The 19,179-nt window shown below is 39.9% G+C and overlaps 3 protein-coding genes across 3 annotated transcripts in view; 2 read left to right on the top strand and 1 right to left on the bottom strand.

The window, feature by feature from the left end:
• Positions 1–4,073: 4,073 nt before the first annotated feature.
• On the top strand, positions 4,074–8,175 carry rpl5a (ribosomal protein L5a). Its single transcript, XM_046875885.1, has 8 exons — positions 4,074–4,219; positions 4,642–4,711; positions 5,607–5,722; positions 5,805–5,939; positions 6,089–6,291; positions 7,133–7,310; positions 7,784–7,872; positions 8,016–8,175. The coding sequence occupies exons 1-8, from the start codon at positions 4,217–4,219 to the stop codon at positions 8,113–8,115; spliced, it is 894 nt and encodes a 297-aa protein (XP_046731841.1). The 5' UTR covers positions 4,074–4,216; the 3' UTR covers positions 8,116–8,175.
• A 1,280-nt stretch (positions 8,176–9,455) lies between these two features.
• Positions 9,456–16,532, bottom strand: dipk1aa (divergent protein kinase domain 1Aa). The gene is made up of 5 exons (XM_046875884.1): positions 16,143–16,532; positions 13,109–13,243; positions 11,808–11,915; positions 11,362–11,538; positions 9,456–11,192 (listed from the first exon to the last, which is right to left on the bottom strand). Exons 1-5 carry the CDS (start codon positions 16,194–16,196, stop codon positions 10,380–10,382), a joined length of 1,287 nt encoding a protein of 428 aa, XP_046731840.1. The 5' UTR covers positions 16,197–16,532; the 3' UTR covers positions 9,456–10,379.
• A 1,882-nt stretch (positions 16,533–18,414) lies between these two features.
• mtf2 (metal response element binding transcription factor 2) overlaps positions 18,415–19,179 on the top strand; it is an 8,676-nt gene continuing 7,911 nt past the window's right edge. The window contains exon 1 of the mRNA XM_046875883.1: positions 18,415–18,688. Coding sequence (XP_046731839.1) covers positions 18,684–18,688 — 5 coding nt within the window. The 5' untranslated portion in view covers positions 18,415–18,683. The remainder of the gene's footprint in view (positions 18,689–19,179) is intronic.

Below are 19,179 nucleotides of genomic sequence, written 5' to 3'. Positions count from 1 at the left end.
CATTAATATTTTATTTCCATTTTTTTCTATTGATGTGTTTAAAACAATGTTTATTACATTTTTAAGCAGAACAAAAAAAATTCAAAATTCAAAAAAGAAAACAAAAAATCAACTTGATATTCAAATATTCTTAATAAAATATATAAAAAAAGAAAGATATATATATATATATAAACACACACACACACACACACACACACACACTCTATACATCTATAGAGTTATATATATCTATAGATTATAAACCCGGGTCTGTTTACATGGAGTTAAACTGTGGCAGGAATAAATCAGACGGTTCGTATTTCTGGAAGGCAGCAGTGCGTGAAGCAGCAGTAAAGGAGGGTTGTTGTTTTTTTCACCTTCCAATCAGCTCGACTCATCGTGACCCTTTGAACAAGAGCTTCTGGTTGTAAATCGAACTAACGGTTCAGAGCCGCAAATCATCTTGCGCAGGCCTGACGTGTTGAGAGGCCATTGTTCAGCTCGGAGACAATGTCCTCTCATTCTCTTTCTCTCTCTCTTTTTCTCTTTCTCTCTCTCTCTTTCTCTCTTTCTCTTTGCCTCATTGAGTTTGTTTTTGCTGAAACGATCATAGACCTTTACATCTATCAGAATCGAATCGACTCGGATTTAACGGCTCTGTTTCATCCCACTGCGCTGTGGTGGATCGTTTTCCTTTAACCACGGGACGAAACGCATCGAGACGAATAAAAAGAATATTGATTATTGATCTTTCTTGATAGTTTTGAGGATTTGAAGGTGCAATATGTATTTTTGTTCTCGAAAATCCATAAATAAATTCCAAATTTGGATCTGATTCATTTCTGGGTTCAAGTTTTTGTGCATCTGAATAAATAGATGGATGTTCAGGGTCCTCTCGCGTTCCTCTGTGTCCTTTCTCATGGTCGATGGTTTTCTTGTCATCTTGGGTTCTGCAGGACCGGACCCTCTGGACATGAGGAGCTCGACATACATCTGGAACTTTCTGCAAAAAATGAAAAACTCAATCTGTGAGCTTGTTACAGGAAAGTGCAGGAGGTGTGAAAGAGAAGTGTGAAAAATGTGGTCGAGTGCAACATCAAGTCATGTCTAAATTTGTATTTCTCCCCGTCTGTGAATAAAGTGAGAGAAATCATGATCTGATTCAATACGGGGGAGGAACAGAATCACTACCTACCTGATAGTGAGAAAGAAAGAAAGAAAAAAAGAAAGAAAGAAAGAAAGAAAGAAAGAAAGAAAGAAAGAAAGAAAGAAAGAAAGAAAGATTTTTTAAACCGATTTACAAAAAAAAAGGACACATGAAGATCTGAGAGTGATCCCCTGCAGACCAGGACATCACTGGGCAGAAGATCCTGAAGGAGCAGAAACACGTTTAAGAAGAACACAGGGGGTTCTAGAGGACCAAAGACTCAGGATGGAGAGAAGACACAGATTTGTGGAAAGTTCCTCAATGGGGTAAAAAATGTAAAAACTCAGGATGCACAGAAGGCCAGATGTTTTTGGTCTAACCAAAGCCCCATGAGGAAACTACTGAAAAAACAAAGAACCACCTATTTTGAGGTCACAGCAGTAGAAAAAAAAGCCTCGTGGTTAAAAGTAGTGGCATATAAGACAATGTTTCGTAGTTAATCAGAAACTTGTTGAAACACCTGACTGGTCAGTGTTGATGATCTCAGTCTGGGCAGTTCGACACAGGAAAGTGTGAACGAGAAGTGTGAGATGAGTGCTCAACACCAATAAAGACTCAACAGGTAGAAACACCTTGGTTTGAGGAAAGCCCCATGATGAGTGAATCCTCAAGTCTCCTCAAGAATGAACAGAAGACCCTCATGGGCAAAGTCCTAAAGCAAGTTGAAGCCCTATAAAGAAGCTCCTGGGTGCTCAGGGAGCTTCTAGTGGGCAAAATCTCATGCTAGCTAAAAAATCCTAAGGTTTTGGTTGAGCTTCAAGATCGGCAGTAGTGACGAGTCGTTCGTAAGTGATTCATTCGTTTTGAACGAGTCTTTAAAGTGACTCAAAATAATGAGTCGTTTTAAAAAATGATTCGTTCATTTTCTACTGGACAGGAAACAGAATTGAGTAGTTCATCTCGTGACTTTTCTGGTCCGAGTCGTTCGTTATTTTATCATGTGAGTCCCATAGAAGCTAAATCTCGGAATTATTGTTACAATAATTATAGGAGTCACGTGACAAAAGAATAAATGACACGGACCAGAAGATATGAGAGGTGAAGCCCCTCATTCTGTTTATCACCATTCGTCCTTAACCTTGTCGTCATATTTACATTATTGGTGTTTGGGGATCTGATTATTAAAAAATGTAACATTTTATTTTATTTCTGATTAAAATAACCAAACGCCCTAAATGACTCCAAAAAAAGATTCGCTCATTTTGATGAACGAGATTTAAAGAACTGAGTCACTAATTGGCAGAAAGTCTCGTAATGGGTAGAAGTTTAAGGGAAAAGTCCCAACACCAAAAGAATCCAGATAGTAAGAAGTGTAAGTTTGTAATGTAGGCAGTGGCGTATTTCCAGATGGTATTGAATCAAACAAATCAATCCAGTGAAAATGGTACTTTAAAAGAATCGAATACAGAGTCACAGTGTAAAAAGCCACCGGGAGTCATGTGACCTGGGGTCTGATCTTCACATCGTGCTTTTAAACAGAAGGTTTAATCCGATTTCTAAATCAAATCAACTTAAAACACTTCATAATCTTCCATCTAAGTGCTTTGTGAAACTTCTCCTTGCGCCATTAAAACCACTGTGATATCACATGGCGCTTCTCTGAAGTTAATCCGAAGCCAGAAAAATAAATGAGAGGTAACCAGCATGTAACTATCAGTAGCTAACACACTGAGATATTATCACTGCTTCCTGGAGTTTCACCCGACAGGCCTAAGTCACCCATGTCTGGGTTTAATCTCATACACACACACACACACACACACACACACACACACAAAACCCCGATTTAGCTCTCAGGAGCAGTTGTGGAGGAGGAAGAAGCGTGTAATTAACCACCTCTGCTGGTTTAAAACAGGTAATGAGCTCACAGATGACTGAGGCGTTTCCCTTCAGCTGATCTTCCTCAGAGGTACAGGACGGGGAACACGATCACTTCCTGCAGGTGTGACGGGCGTCGACTGCTTCATGAAGTCAATAAAATGAAGATCGTTCGAATACTGTGGACTTCGCAAACCGCCATTATTATTATTCATCCAAAATGTAGAGATAATTCCGATTTCTGATATTTTTCCAGTTAAAGCACCATTTCTAAAATAGACTCACAGAAATTCAGGCTGAAATGATGTTTAAAGCTTCTTAAAGCGGCCGTAAGCAACTTTTAAAACGCTAACTCAAGTCAATGCGTCTTCCAGCCTGCTAACCGTCTGCTAATGTCGTCATCTTTATTTTATTGTTGTTGTTTTTTTATAAGAAAACAAACTATTTGGAATGACGAGCTCTACAGCAGGAGATCTCCCACACACTTCCAAACCATCCACTTCATGGAGCAGATATTCATAGAGCAGATCTTCATGGAGCAGATCTTCATGGAGCCGGCTTTGTGCATGGAGGCACTGTCCATGCTGGAACAGGTTTCCAAGTTAAGTTCAAAGTGAAGGGAAAATTTCAGCCCCAGAAAAACAATAAACAAACATAAATTTGATTAAACAAACAAACAAATTAATAAATAAAGTAGATTGACCCCAGAACAGACACCCCCATAGAGACATAAATAAATAAATAAATAAATAAATAAATGTATTCATTCATTCATTCATTAATAAGAAAATGACCCAAAATAAAATTTAATAAAAATTAAAGTGTGAAATTATGGCTGCCACCTAGTGGACATTTTAAAGATTGCAGAACCCCCCACACTTTTTTCCACCAATCCGAACACAACAAGTAAACTGAAAAACTGAAAACTGAAAGAAATTATTAATTTCTCGTGATTAATCGCGTGTTCATTAATTCGTTTTATACTTGTTATTTTTCCTCCTTCTTTATTTCTGTACATGTTTTTAAGTTCTTTCATCGCTGCACTTCTTCCTCCGGGACACATGATGGCGCACTTTTTTCCCCCCAGCTGTTTTTTGTACTTCCGGCTGCGCGCTGCTCCCCCTCTTCCTTTTCCTCAGTGCAGCGGGAGCAGTATCGGAGTCTGAAGACTTCATCTCCTGATTAAAGGAGAAACTAACGATTATAAAAATGGTCAGTAAATAAATCAGACGTTCGGGAACTCAGTGTGTGAATGAGGAGGGCGGATGCGGGGTCACATTTCAGTCGGATGGCGGCGGATTCGGTTATAATTCAGTGTTGGAGCTCAAACCCGAGAGGCTGCGGCGGTGTTTGTCTTTTCGGTCCTTCTAATAAAAGTTTTCCCTCCTTTTATTGATCATAGTTTATTTTACACCGATACCGTAAATGAAATAAAGAACTCGGTCCTGCACGTGCCTTTTCAGTTACACCGGTACACGTTTAAAAAAATAAATATATAACAGGCTCACTTCCGGAAAGTTAGTGACGTCATCAAACACGTGGTCGCCTTGCTGTTTATGAACCTCAGATCTGCTTATACTGTATTATTTTACTCAAATGTAATAATCTGTTTTCTTCACTTCATCTTTTCCCAGGGGTTTGTCAAGGTGGTGAAGAACAAGGCGTATTTCAAGCGATACCAAGTGAAATTCAGGAGGAGGAGAGGTAAAGAACTCTTACTTTTTTATTATATATATTTTATATAGTGTATATGTACACCAGTGCAGTGGCTTTAGTTCACTGATCAGAAGGTCGCAGGTTCGAGTTCCACTACCAGTGTCGGGCCCTTGTGCAAGGCCCTCATACCTCTGTGCTCCAGAGGTGCTGTAGCATAGCTGACCCTGAACTCTGACCCGGAGGTCTGACCCCGGCTTCCTCACATCACTGGGATATGAAGAAAGAAATGCACTCTGCGCTGTAGTGTTTAACGTGACGAGTATAAATCACCTTTAATCGAACGCTGCACTGCTTTTCTGTATGCAAATTAAGCGATTAAGAATGTTCAATCTTGTAATTATCATAAGGAAACTTGTGATTAATCATGACACTTTAATCAAATTACAAATCCTCAATTACAAATTAAAAAAAGTACATAATTAAAAAAAAATTACAAAATTCAAGTTTTTAATACTCTAATCAACATGGAGAAATATGGATGTTTTATGCAAACGTATGTTTATTATTTGTGAAACCGAACTCGACCTAGGGCACGGGAATCAGCGCGACACCAAACGGAACCTTTGCTGCGTTTCCACACGGACGGTTTTAAGTGCTGGAATTCAGTGCTCGATTTGAGACCCGGCGCAAAACGAATGTTTAGCGATGAAATTTTTTTAAATTATTATTTCACCTTTTTTATATTTCTGTATATTGTTAATAAAAATGGCGAGGCAGAAATGCGTGCTGCGTTAATGCGTGTTAATACAAACGAGTGCCGTTAAAACGAACGTGTATATTTTGCCAGCTCTGATATAATATATATATATATATATATATATATATATATATATATATATATATATTAAAATAAAACGATGACTTTGGATTTTTTTTCCTGCAGAGGGGAAGACTGACTACTTCGCCCGCAAACGTCTCGTCATCCAGGATAAGAACAAGTACAACACGCCGAAGTACAGGATGATCGTTAGATTCTCCAACAGGGATATTGTTTGCCAGGTAAAAAAAAGCGATATTTTGAATGTGCACCGCACGGTTTTTGAGGTCCTTTACGATGTAAAATGTTTAATTGTTTGTTCAGATCGCATACGCCAAAATCGAGGGCGACGCGATCGTCTGCGCTGCTTACTCTCACGAGTTGCCGAGATACGGCGTTTCTGTGGGACTGACCAACTACGCCGCTGCCTACTGCACAGGGCTGCTGATGGCACGTCGGGTAAGAACCGGTTCCTGTGTGGTGATATCACAGAGAACGTGTCTGCTCTTCAGCAGTCTCGCTCTCGTCTCATTGAACGTTTTTAATTACAGTGCACTGACCCCTGATCTGCTCTCCCTCTTCCCGTTCCTCTACTCGTTCCTCTGCAGCTGCTGAACAAGTTTGGTCTGGATAAGGTGTACGAGGGCCAGGTGGAGGTGACTGGTGAGGAGTTTAACGTGGAGAGCATCGACGGCCAGCCGGGAGCTTTTACCTGCTACCTGGACGCTGGACTCACCAGAACCACCACCGGGAATAAAGTATTCGGAGCGCTGAAAGGAGCAGTGGATGGAGGACTGTCCATCCCACACAGGTCAGGACACAATCAGATCTCTGACTCTTGCATGTGAGAGGTGAAGCGTGCGAAAAGGTGACGTGCAGAGCAGAAGTACGAGTTTTTCATGAGGGAGAAAATAAAGCTTGAGAGAGAAACACAGAGAAAAGTCCGGAGCGAAAGTGTAAAAACCGATCGGCGAACATATCATCTGGATTCACGAGCAAAAGTGCGGCCTGTTGAACGAAAGCTGACGCCAGGAGCAAAGCCGCAAAAGAGCGAATGCTGATTTAGCTAAGATTCCTGTCCGAGTGTGACGTCAACCCTGCACGTGAATAAGTCTGATCCTGCAAACTGTAGAGCGTGAATGAAAATCTGGTGTAGTGAAGGAACTGTGGCCTAAAGAGAGAATGAAAATCTGATCCAACACACAAAAAGTGGCACATAGAGCGAATAAAAGTCCGATCTAGCAAACAAAAGTTGACCAGTAGAGAGCAAATGAAAATCCGATCTAGAAAACAAAAGGTGATGCATAGAGAGCGAATGAAAATCTGATCTAGCAAAGGAAAGGTGACGTACAGAGAGCGAATGAAAATCCGATCTAGAAAACAAAAGGTGACATATAGAGAGCGAATGAAAATCTGATCTAGCAAAGGAAAGGTGACGTATAGAGAGCGAATGAAAATCTGATCTAGCAAAGGAAAGGTGACGTATAGAGAGCGAATGAAAATCCGATCTAGAAAACAAAAGGTGACGTATAGAGAGCGAATGAAAATATAACAAACGAGGTGACCATAAAAATCTGATCTAACAAATGAAAGATGACTCGGTTGATGTATTTGATAAGGAGTCTCTGACGCCACCTCCTGGTGTTTTTTAGCACTAAGCGGTTCCCGGGTTATGACTCGGAGAGCAAAGAGTTCCACGCTGAGGGACACAGGAAGCACATCCTGGGCCTGAACATATCCGAGTACATGAGCAGCCTGATGGAGGAGGACGAGGAGGCCTACAAAAAACAGTTCTCCCGCTTCATCAAGAACGGCGTCACACCTGAATCGGTGAGTGGAACACACGTGTGTATACACACACACACACACACACACACACACACACACACACACACACACACAGAGCTTCTTGATGATGAGAATCCCTGCACTGAGCGGATGAAGTCAATCCTTCGTTCCCTGATGCAATGCAGCGATTTCAAGACGGGACTGAGAGAAGCTTCACACACACCCACACACACACATACAGGTTTTCAAATTCTTCACCCTTTATGAAAAATATTTTTGTTCGTTCAAATTTAATTTGTTTCTAAATTAGTTTGGTCAAAGTAAATCTTTATTGTAACAATACAGAATTTGTTGCTTAGTAACCATAAGAACATGCACATGTCTCTCAGAAACCATGCCACATGTAGGTGTTTCCACAGGCACTGTATCGCCGGAGACGACGTGTCCGCATACTTTTGGCGATACCGTGTGTGTGTAGATTTAATAGTGGTGTAACCTGAGCGTGTGTGATGCAGGTGGAGGAAATGTACAAGAAGGCTCACGCTGCTATCCGTGAGAACCCGGTACACGAGAAGAAGCCCAAGAAGGAGGTGAAGAAAAAGAGGTGCGTTCTTGAGATTTCATCATCATAATATGCACATAGCACAGCCACTAGAGGGCAGCACAGCACTAGTGTTTGGTCTGTTAAACACGTGGAAATACTGATATTTTATTTGATATATTTTTCTGGAATGTTCTGTGTCTCAGGTGGAACCGTGCTAAACTGACTCTGGGCCAGAGGAAGGACCGCGTTGCTCAGAAGAAGGCCAGCTTCCTCCGAGCTCAGGAAGCCGCCGCTGACGAATAAGAGACGCTCCAGAGAAGAACGTGTGCACCTTTCTCCAAATAAAATATTTGGGAAAAGTAACGTTGGGGTTTTGTTTCGATTTCTGTAAAACCGCTCGCACTTTTTTTTTTTTTTTGGAAAACTCTAATATATATATATATATATATATATATATATATATATATATATATATATATATATATAAAATATACTTCATCATCAAGCTCTTGTAGAGATTAGATCGACTTCAGTCGTTCTATATGTTATAATGTTTCCATACTCACACATTATATGGAGATGAACATTGGGACACTTTTCAAGCAGTATGTGGTTCTTAAACTACTTGTGCACAAAGCCAGCTCCATGAAGATCTGCTTTCCAATTATTGTGTGTGTGTGGAAGATGATCTGCTATAGAGCACCAACCCTATAGAACATGAATGAATGTGAAGGCTGACTGCACCCCAGGAACCTCCTCAGTACCTGACTTTAATAAGTAGCCAAATTAATCCATACCAATCCTAGGCTCAGGTGTCCACAAACTTCTGACCACACCCTAAATATATATAAAAATAAAATGTGTGTTAAATGTTATTTAAAAGGTTCGGGAATGAAACACTAAATCCTGGGTATCAAAAGAAAAAGTTACTGCTTGCACTTAATTAAAAAAAAAAAAAACAAAGTTTCTCACTTTATTGGTAACCTGAGAAGATTCTGGAATTAAGAGTCTGCGTGTCTTTGATCGTATATAAACCGCATTACTCGATCTGCGTATTTCCATCTCCAGAACATCAGCCGTCTTCCTCACATCCTGCTCCCTCATACGTCTCAAAGCACACACGCAGATCCTCATCCGGTTCCCTCACTGTACCTTCTGATCGCTGTGCTGCTCCTCATCTCGTTCTCCTCCACAATCAGTACGAGAACGTGACGGACTTCGTGTCTTAAAACTCGTCTGTTCAGAGGAACTTTTTTCTGATCAATTTCAACAGTTAAACAGCGATTTGTTCGTCTTGATTTTATGATCACAAGTGTACCGAGTCCTCGAGTGGTTTCAAAGGCGCCTTTAAATAAAATGCATTATTATTATTTTATTTAAGACAATTTGGAAACATCAGAAACATTTTATTATTTAATTATCTAATATAATATATAGACGAAAGATTGTAAGGTGCAATTTTAAATGTTTAAAATAAAAATGTATTAGTCGTTAAAATGTCTACATTTTATGTCTATTTTAATTATATATATTTGGTAAACAATATTTAAAGAGCTTTAAGTACAGATAATAAATTAATCTAAAATTGTTATAATTTGTTGTAAAAGTGCAGTGTAGAAGAAAAGAGAAAAAGGCAAGCAGAATAATGCGACAAAATACTTTATTGTGCAAAGTCATGCATTTATACTTCCTTTTTTAAAAAATAGAACCATTGTTTGTTTGTTTATTTGTTTGTTGTTCATCTTTATCCAGCAGCAATGATGTTAAGCAACAGGTCGTTCATGTGATGGCACAGGACAGGAACCCGTTAAAAAAAATAAAAATAAAGAAAATCCGATCCTAAATCCTGAATGAGATCCGCCGCTGTGGGAATCATGTCGAGTGTAACGGCAGCATGCAGCTCCAGGAGCTCGGCGTCGTTAGTGTCGTTAGTGTCGGAGAGGACGGCAGGGTGGTGGTGGACGTGTTTCATACGCCGTTAGTCACATCACGTGTTCGTCATTAATGGAAGAATACGACCTCTATCGTGGTCAATGTCAAAGGTCCACACACGCTTCATCATCTTTCAGACATTCGGGTTTTTTTCCTTCATATGACCTTCATACGTATGTCACAAATATTACTTACACACTCACACTCACACTCTGAGCTGATGTTGACTGGGACACTGTTTAAAACTCTCCTGCTATTTTCTCTGCCAACATGTATTTATTTATCCTCAAAATTGTAAAAGACCCGAAGACGCACTAAAGCTAACCGTCGGACGAGGACAAAAGTAATGGCGCCCTGGAAAAAGGAGAATGAATTACCGTAAACCCCAGGAAAAGCCTTTTTTCTCATTATTCTTGAGTCAGACACCAAAAGAGGGCGGGGCTGAGGAGATGGGTTCAGACAGAGGGGCGTGGCTAACTAAATTATAACACCATGAGAATATTATAAATATTAAAAATGTTGCAAACGGCAGCTTTAATCGCTGTGAGAGGATCACCGGTACCTTCGAGTCCAAAGAGCAAGTCATTGTGTCAACACGTGAGACGCCAAAACAAACACACATATTTTGTGTAATGTTAAGAGTCGTTGGTGTGCGAGATCTGCTTCCAGAGCAGCATCTTCAGGTTGTTGAGGATGAGGGAGTGCTCCATCTGCATCTTCTCTCCGAAGCCCGTGAGCTCCATGCAGGCATTTAACTGCCTTTCCAGCTCATCCTGGAGGCTCCCCGGCACCCCCTGGAGCAGGAAGTCCTCCAGCGCACTGCAGGCCCGTGCCAGGTTTGTTCGGCTCGGCTCGGGGCTGCAGCGCCGCTCGTCTTGGCGACACGTTGTCTCGCAGTCGCCGCCGTACACGCAGTCCGAGTCCTCCAGGCACGGCCGAAGCCTCATGGCGCTCCTGAAGGCCTCCTCCGGCACGACGTGACGCCGGTCTAACAGACGCAGCTCGTAGCGCTCGGTGTATCCGAAGCTCCTCGGCTTCATGTCGCACAGCAGGAAGGAGCCGAACATCCCATGGAAAACGTCCTCCACCAGCTCCAGCAGCCCGATCGAGATCTTCGCCTTGCGAGGCCACGACGGTGCGAAGAAGTGATCCAGCCCGCGTCCGAGCACCGCCGTGATCCAGGGCTCGAACGCCGCAGACAGACTGAGGCCGTACAGCGGCGTGTAAGCGACTCGTTCCGCTACGTAAAGGTCGCCGCAGAAACCCAGCAGCTTGGGGGTGTGACTGCGTCCCTGCAGGACCACGCTCAGCAGAACCTCGTCCAGCTGCAGGAGAGCCCACGCCGACCGGGCCTCTGGGAGGGACACGCGGCCATCTTTATCGGCATCCGCAAACACCAGGACCAGAGAGACCAACGTGGTGAGGTCAGCCTGCTCTCCAACCTTCGCCTAAAGATCACAGAGACGCTAAATTTATGAACTGTTTTGCAACCACCACCATGCTTCACCACCACACACAGATCTTTGAGTTTAAATTCTACACAATAATTTTGGGAGAAAAACCCGATATTCACTAGTAATGAATAAATATTAGATTGAATGGTACCAGTCAGCGTACCTTTACGTGGCCGTACACCATCTCTTTGAACTTCTCTACAGACGTTCCTCTGGTGGGTTTGTCGAACAGTGTCGGCTCCTTCCTCGGCTCCAGCTCTTCTCCCAGCTCGTAGTGCAGTACCTTTCCCAGCTGGCATTTGATCACCACGTCCACGTCGCCCCAGCTCGCCGTGTACACCTGGAGAGGAACGTGCGGAGGAACTTTAAAATCTCTGTTTCCTACATTTTCTATAGAACACGTTTTCCCCCACATGTATTTAAAGTATTCCTTCAGGTTTCATAAAACACTGGTCAGTTAGCGGAAGGAGGACACACTGGTGTCCCAATACTTTTGGCCATATCATGTATAAAGCTACAACCAACCAGAATACAAAGAACTCTTTAAAGAGGGGCACAAACTTTTGCACCCGAATCCACTCCAGTTCCTCAGTGGTGTTTTTCTCTCACCTGATGGTTGGGTTTGTTGGACAGACACCTCCTGAAATACAGAGAACCTTTTTCACATAGACTGCTGCAGGCCGAGCCGTCGATCACACCTGCCCTGTACTTATCACACTGAGAGGGAGAGGAGGAGAGGGGAAGGAGGAAGAGAAAGAAAGAAGGAGGAGAGAAAGAGCAGGACGTTAGAGACCCTCAATATTTGTATGGTGAGAGTACGGTGAGAGTATAGTGAGAGTACAGTGAGTGTACGGTGAGAGTATAGTGAGTATGGTGGGAGTATAGTGAGAGTATGGTGAGAGTATGGTGAGAGTATGGTGAGAGTATAGTAAGTATGGTGAGAGTATAGTGAGTATGGTGAGAGTATGGTGAGAGTATGGTGAGTATGGTGAGTGTATAGTAAGTATGGTGAGAGTATGGTGAGAGTATAATGAGTATGGTGAGAGTATAGTGAGAGTATAGTGAGTGTATAGTGAGTGTATAGTGAGTGTATAGTGAGTATGGTGAGAGTATGGTGAGTGTATAGTAAGTATGGTGAGAGTATGGTGAGAGTATGGTGAGAATACGGTGAGAATACGGTGAGTGTATGGTGAGAGTATGGTGAGAATACGGTGAGAGTATGGTGAGAATACGGTAAGTGTATGGTGAGAGTATAGTGAGTGTGGAAAGAGTATGGTGAGAATACGGTGAGTGTATGGTGAGAGTATAGTGAGTGTGGAAAGAGTATGGTGAGAGTATGGTGAGAACACGGTGAGTGTATGGTGAGAGTATAGTGAGTGTGGTAAGAGTATAGTGAGAGTATGGTGAGAATACGGTGAGTGTATGGTGAGAGTATGGTGAGAATACGGTGAGAGTATGGTGAGAATCGGTAAGTGTATGGTGAGAGTATAGTGAGTGTGGAAAGAGTATGGTGAGAATCGGTGAGTGTATGGTGAGTATAGTGAGTGTGGAAAGAGTATGGTGAGAGTATGGTGAGAATCTGGTAAGTGTATGGTGAGAGTATAGTGAGTGTGGTAAGAGTATAGTGAGAGTATGGTGAGAATCGGTGAGTGTATGGTGAGAGTATGGTGAGAATACGGTGAGAGTATGGTGAGAATACGGTAAGTGTATGGTGAGAGTATAGTGAGTGTGGAAAGAGTATGGTGAGAATACAGTGAGTGTATGGTGAGAGTATAGTGAGTGTGGTAAGAGTATGGTGAGAGTATAGTGAGTATGGTGAGTGCACGGTGAGAGTATAGAGAGTATAGTGAGTGTATAGTGAGAGTACGGTGATATTAACAGCGATGTATTGAGCAGAAATGCAGACTCACGATGGTGGTGTAACAGTCGTGCGCTCGACACAGCTCTGTGTAAGATGAGTACTGAACATACACCACCCAACTCCCCACAAACACCGCCAGCCAGGTGAGGAACAGATACTTCACCCGCACGTACGAGAGACGAACCTGCACACACACACACACATTTCTTTAAGTGTTCACTGGTGGAGGTGAAAACGAGTGAGCAGAAAAACAAATCAGGAAGAAAAAACAATATTATTTATTTACTCTGTACGGCGAAGCCACCGAACAAAGTGTGTGTTTGCTACGTGAGCATTTTATCGGATGAACTTTACCCGAGCCGATCCGGTCACGCAAGGTGAGGATGATGTGCCCAACAAAGTATTTATTTATTTATAAATGATTTATTAAGTGAAATAAAGGCTCCAGTTTCTTTTCTGTTATTATTTTTACACCTTTAAATTTATGTAACACCGAAACTCTGAGCCCATTTTTTTTATTATCATCAAATCAATGGTATTTATATAATTGTTTTGGAAGGTGGCAGCCTTGGTGGTTAAGACATTGGACGGTAGACCTAAAGGTCATAAGTTCAAATCCCAGCAGCACAAAGCTGCCGCTCCTCGGCCCCTGAGCTGGTGCTCACACACAATATTCACACTTTGAACACAGTTTTAACGTTCACTGAGGGTGGACTCACTTTTGTTGCCCCGTTATTTAGACTATTATGTCTGTATGTTGTTATTTTTCGACAGTAGATCTGTACTGTATACAAGCTGCACGTTGACTCTAAAATATAACCAACTCTGATCTCTATAGTTTTGCCCCATGAGAAAACCATCATATTTATGAATATTCACAGTGGGATTGTGATCATGAGCTCGGAATCCTGAAAAACCAGAACATTTACCTGTGTTTGAAACTAAAACCATGTTTCATTTTGTGTAGCGATGAAAAACATCTCGATTTCTATTACGTGTCAGAAAGAAGCCCGAAGGCAGGCTGAGTCACATGACCACAAGATCACTTCATAGCAATTCAAAACAAAGTTGGAGGCACACAGTTGAATTCTTAAGATGTGTGAGCATGAAAATTTCCCTTTACTTGAACTACGAGATCCAAACCTGTTCCAGTATGACAAAAGTGTTCACAAAAGCCGGAAGATCTCCATGAAGATTCTGGTCCATCTGCAGTTTGCAGGAACACATCAGACTGCCATTTCCACCGCAGTAATTATTTCTGCAACGTGTCCCTGCTTTTTTTTTTTTTCCCCCTCGGCATCGAGTCCGATGTTGTTCCCGCAGACTGAGCGTTTCTGCTGCAGCCACAGGAATTACAGACTGCACCACTGACACACCGAGACGCCGGCTGCACAAACACTCCCGTACGCAGACAATGAAAAGCTCACCACCAGAGAAACTACAGTTCCCTCCATTAACACCATTAACTCCAAACAGTTTCTAAAATAAAGTACAAGTTTATGGACACCTGAACATCTCATTCCACACTTCCAAAAGTCTCCATCTTCTGTTATTATGATGATGATGATGATGATGATTATTATTATTATTATTATGATTCGAGATTCATCCCAAAGGTGTTCAGTAGAGTTGGAGCTCTATAGCAGGAGATCTTCCACACACTTCCAACCCATGGAAAGCAGATCTTCATGGAGCTGGATTTTGTGCACAGGGGTACTGCCATGCTGGAACTGGTTTTGAGCCTCATAGTTTAATGTAGGGGGTCATTTAATGCTTTTGCACCCAAAAGACGTCCGATACAATTGTGTGCCTCCAAATTTGTAGTAACAGTTTGGGGGAAACCCACATTCCTGGGGGGGTGTCAGATCATTTGGTCAGATCATTTATTTGCGATGACATTAAGCGAGTGTATTAAGGGAAATAAACGGAATATAAAACGTTACAGGAAGATTCTTTTACTCGGGAACGTGTGATTGTTTGCTCAAATTAACCAGTTATTTATTTCCACTGTATTCATTTTTTTTATAAAAAAAATAAACAAACTGCTCTGTTTTTAACCAAATGCTGCGTTTTTCTCCCATTCCTTTAGTAAAGCTGTTCTTGCCATTTAATAAAAGTAAAAAATGAGAAGTAAAAATCCAAAATCTCCAAGAATTAACCTAAAATAAACAAAAAGCATTGAATTGTGTTGCTTTGGGAGGTTTAAGGGTATAAATATAAATATAATATTAGGGCTACAACAACTAATCGAATAATCGATAATTAAATTAGTTGTCAACAAATGCTGTTAACAAGAGCAAGTGTGTGTCCCAAGTCCTTCAAAGCATGTGAGCATTTTATATTAAACACAACAAAGAAGACTGTAAAATTGTGCAAATTGCTTTAGAGAAAGAAACAAATCACTCAGAGTGAATGTTTAAGAAGAAATTAGCTTTAAAAACATCTCAATTAAAGATTGTTTAACTCAATATGTAGCTTTTGCATTTTTTTAAAGTTCACTTTTATACATAAATACCCTGAATTAGAGTTTTATATCATTATAATAGGCTAAACATCTGATTTAAAAAAAAGGAAGAAAAAAATCGTCTGCTTAATCGATTGTCAAAACAACCGATAGTTTAAACCCCCAATACAATACTTAAAAAAATTATATAAATAAAAAATAAGAGTTTTACCAATATATATATATATATATATATATATATATATATATATATATATATATATATAGTAAAAACCACACAACAAAAGTATTCTTTTAGTATTGGTGATAAACTTGATATCAAAATAATGGCATAATGACCAAAAAAAATAGAATCAGAATATCAGAATAAAAATTGTTTATATTTTCTTGGTATTTGTAAAATAAATGGTCATGCACTTCACTATAAAAAAAAATACACAATTTCCTTTGATGTCTCTGGTCTATATTTATATAATTACAGTGAAATTAAGATGTAAACACGTTTCTGGATGCATGTGAATTGTATTGTTTTGCTAAATCTGTGCAGCTCCATTATCATGTATATAATGAATGAAAGGAGAGGGGAAAAAAGAGAGAGAAAAAAGGAAAAACTACCCACGTGAAAGAGGTAGGACTTGGTGATCCAGGCCCGTGCAAACAGACCTCTCGCCATAGCAGAAACAGTTCATTTCAATAAAGGCATGGACCTGCAGAAGAAGCAGAAGAAACCCAGAGCAGCTGCAGGAACCGCAGTTTCCTGCTCCCTGCACCGCGTCATCCCGCACACACACACACACACACACACACACGACCTCAAATCCTCAACCTGGACATTTCTTCTCCTCTTCTTTTGCACAGCGGTTCTCGAAGCTCCAGGAGCAACCTGGATCGCGTTGAGATCTTGTAAAAAAAAAAGAAAATCCCTGAGGTTCCTGGATGACCATATGCTGCTTTCAAAAGTACCAGGTTCATCCCTTACTTCCGGGTTGGACTGGGGTTTGTTTTTACGACATATCGCGTTTGAATCCGGCAGCGGTAACGCCCTCCTAAAAATGCAAATATTTCTTTTTTTTTTTTTATTTATTTGGAGTAGCAAAAATATATCTAAAAATGCTGCGCATTGTTAAAATATTTGAACGATAAACAATCTAATTTTGTTTTGGATAAATAAAGACATTATTGGTGCTGGATTTAAGATGCTAGTTTTACGACATTACGCGCTTTTATGCGGCAGCAAACAAGCTGTGGATAAAAAAACAAACTATAGGAAGAAAAAAAAAATAAACACAAATGTGTTATAGTAACATATCCTTATAAAAAAATGCATTTAATTTCTAAAATAGCTAAGGATTGACATGTATCCTGAAGTCTACAGTTTTAAAGCAATATTATCTTATTGCTATATTGAATATTGAGCTTTTTGAGTTTTCTACATTTACACATTTTAGGAAGCAAAAAACAAATAAAATACCATCACATTATAATTTCATATTTCCTGTTTCAAGTCCCTGTCAAAAATAACAATTATTACCCAACTATATGTTTTAAACGAATCAAAATCTGAATCAATTCTGTCGCCGTCGAAAAACTTCGATCACCTCGAACCTCAATCATCTACTCATCAGTACATATAACCAGAATAATAATAATAATTTTAAAATATTGCTATTATAGAGAAATAATCAACGACGGAGTGGTGTGAGGAAGCAGACTGACTGTTACCACACTCGCGTTGATTTATTTCCAATAACCACGTGTTTAATTTCACATAAATTAGATTAGATCAAGTAAAAAACCCTGGATTTTTCCAGGTAAACGTTTCTGATTTAGCTTTTTTTTTATACAATAAATCATTTTCTCCCCAAAATATGGACAACCCCAAACTAGAAAGCTTTTAAAAGTATATGTATTTAGAAATTTAGAATCGAAAGGCCATTAACTACTAAATCTATTTATTAATATGCATAATTTTTTTAAAAATATATTCTTTGTTTCTGTTTTACTGTGTTAATAATTATTGTATATGTGTGTATATATATATATATATATCTATATATACACACAATGAATTGTTTTATGCTTTTTGAGAGACACATGCGTGTTTTCTTTGTTACTATGCAACAAACTAATGATATGAAGATTCACTTTGACATAAAACAAAACTATAACATTTCCAGATGTTTTACTTTATTTTTATTAAAAAAATCTCCCTTAACATGAAGAGACGCTTCACACACTCTAAACGTTCAGCTGAAATACTTGGAAAATTTTGACTAAGATGTTTTTCGGTAGTTGGAAATTTCTTCTTTCCAGTTCATTCCAGAGCAGTTCAGTAGGATTTAGGTGCAGTGTCTGGGCAGGTCGTTTCATGATGAATATCACTCCAGACGTCTGTCTGCTCTCTAAACAACATTTACAGAACTCAGACATCCGCTTCATTTTTTTTTTTTTTTGGTCTGAATATTGACATTATTGTCATTGCCATATTTTCATTATTGGTAGTTAAAGTTGGTGTATGAAGACGAGTTTGTGGATCTGCTTATTGAAAATGTAACATTTTATTTTATTTCTGTTCAATTCGTTCATTTCGTTCATCTATCTATCTATCTATCTATCTATCTATCTATCTATCTATCTATCTATCTATCTATCTATCTATCTATCTATCTATCTATCTATCTATCTATCTATCTATCTTTTTTTCTTTCTTTCTTAACTACAAACCTGCCTTTTATGTGAAGACGGCTGTCATTTATATAATCTCAAGCGGGCCCCGCCCCTTCCCCCCTACTTCCTCCGTGACCCACGTGGGCAAGTGGGCGGTGCTTAACAATAAACGTCTAAGTGGGCGGGGTGTGTTTTTTTCCCTCCTTGTAGTTTTTTTTCTGTCATCCGAAAAACGGGTGGTGAAAAAAACCCTGACCAGCTCCAGACCTCCGCCCCACTTGATTCGTGCTTTCCCATAATGCACCGCGTCTCAGCGGGAAACCAAAATGGCGAGGCTGAAGAGAGAAAAACACTCGGCTGGTGTGTTCTGAAAAATCCGTCAGGAGCCGCGAGTCGCTGAGAGAAACCCGGCCGGGGAGGAGAGGTTCACACACCCCGTGGCTTTAATGCTTTTTCCCGTGTATGCATCATTCTGAGCGCTGGAAGTGGCCGAATGAGGTAACACTGCTTTTGAATGGGAGTGTGTGTGTGTGTGTGTGTGTGTGTGTGTGTGTGTGTGTGTGTGTGTGTGTGTGTGTGTGAGATTTCCTTTTTGAAAAATAATACAAATAAAGCTAAAATACACACATTCACACTGCACACATCCCCACAGGGACATGATCCTGTCTGCAAATTCATAAAAAATTAAAATAAAAAAACATTATTAAATATTATATTTTTTCTCAAAAAGAATAAGTCTATAAACAATACGTTTTTAATCATTTTCTTAAATTCTAAAAAAAAAAAAAAAAATATTTTCTTTCAAATATAGTGTATAAAAAATATACATTTATTTTCTGATATTTGTTTAATTATAATTTTATTAATCAAAATTATTTATATAATATATATATATATATATATATATATATATATATATATATATATATAGTTTTTAGCAATTATTATATAATGGGTAATGCAACATGTTTTGGGGATCATTTTGGAAT

Source organism: Silurus meridionalis, chromosome 20, assembly GCF_014805685.1.
Source record: "Silurus meridionalis isolate SWU-2019-XX chromosome 20, ASM1480568v1, whole genome shotgun sequence".
NCBI lineage: Eukaryota > Metazoa > Chordata > Actinopteri > Siluriformes > Siluridae > Silurus > Silurus meridionalis.
The sequence above is the reverse complement of the archived record's forward strand: the minus strand, read 5'-3'. Positions and strand labels throughout refer to the sequence as shown.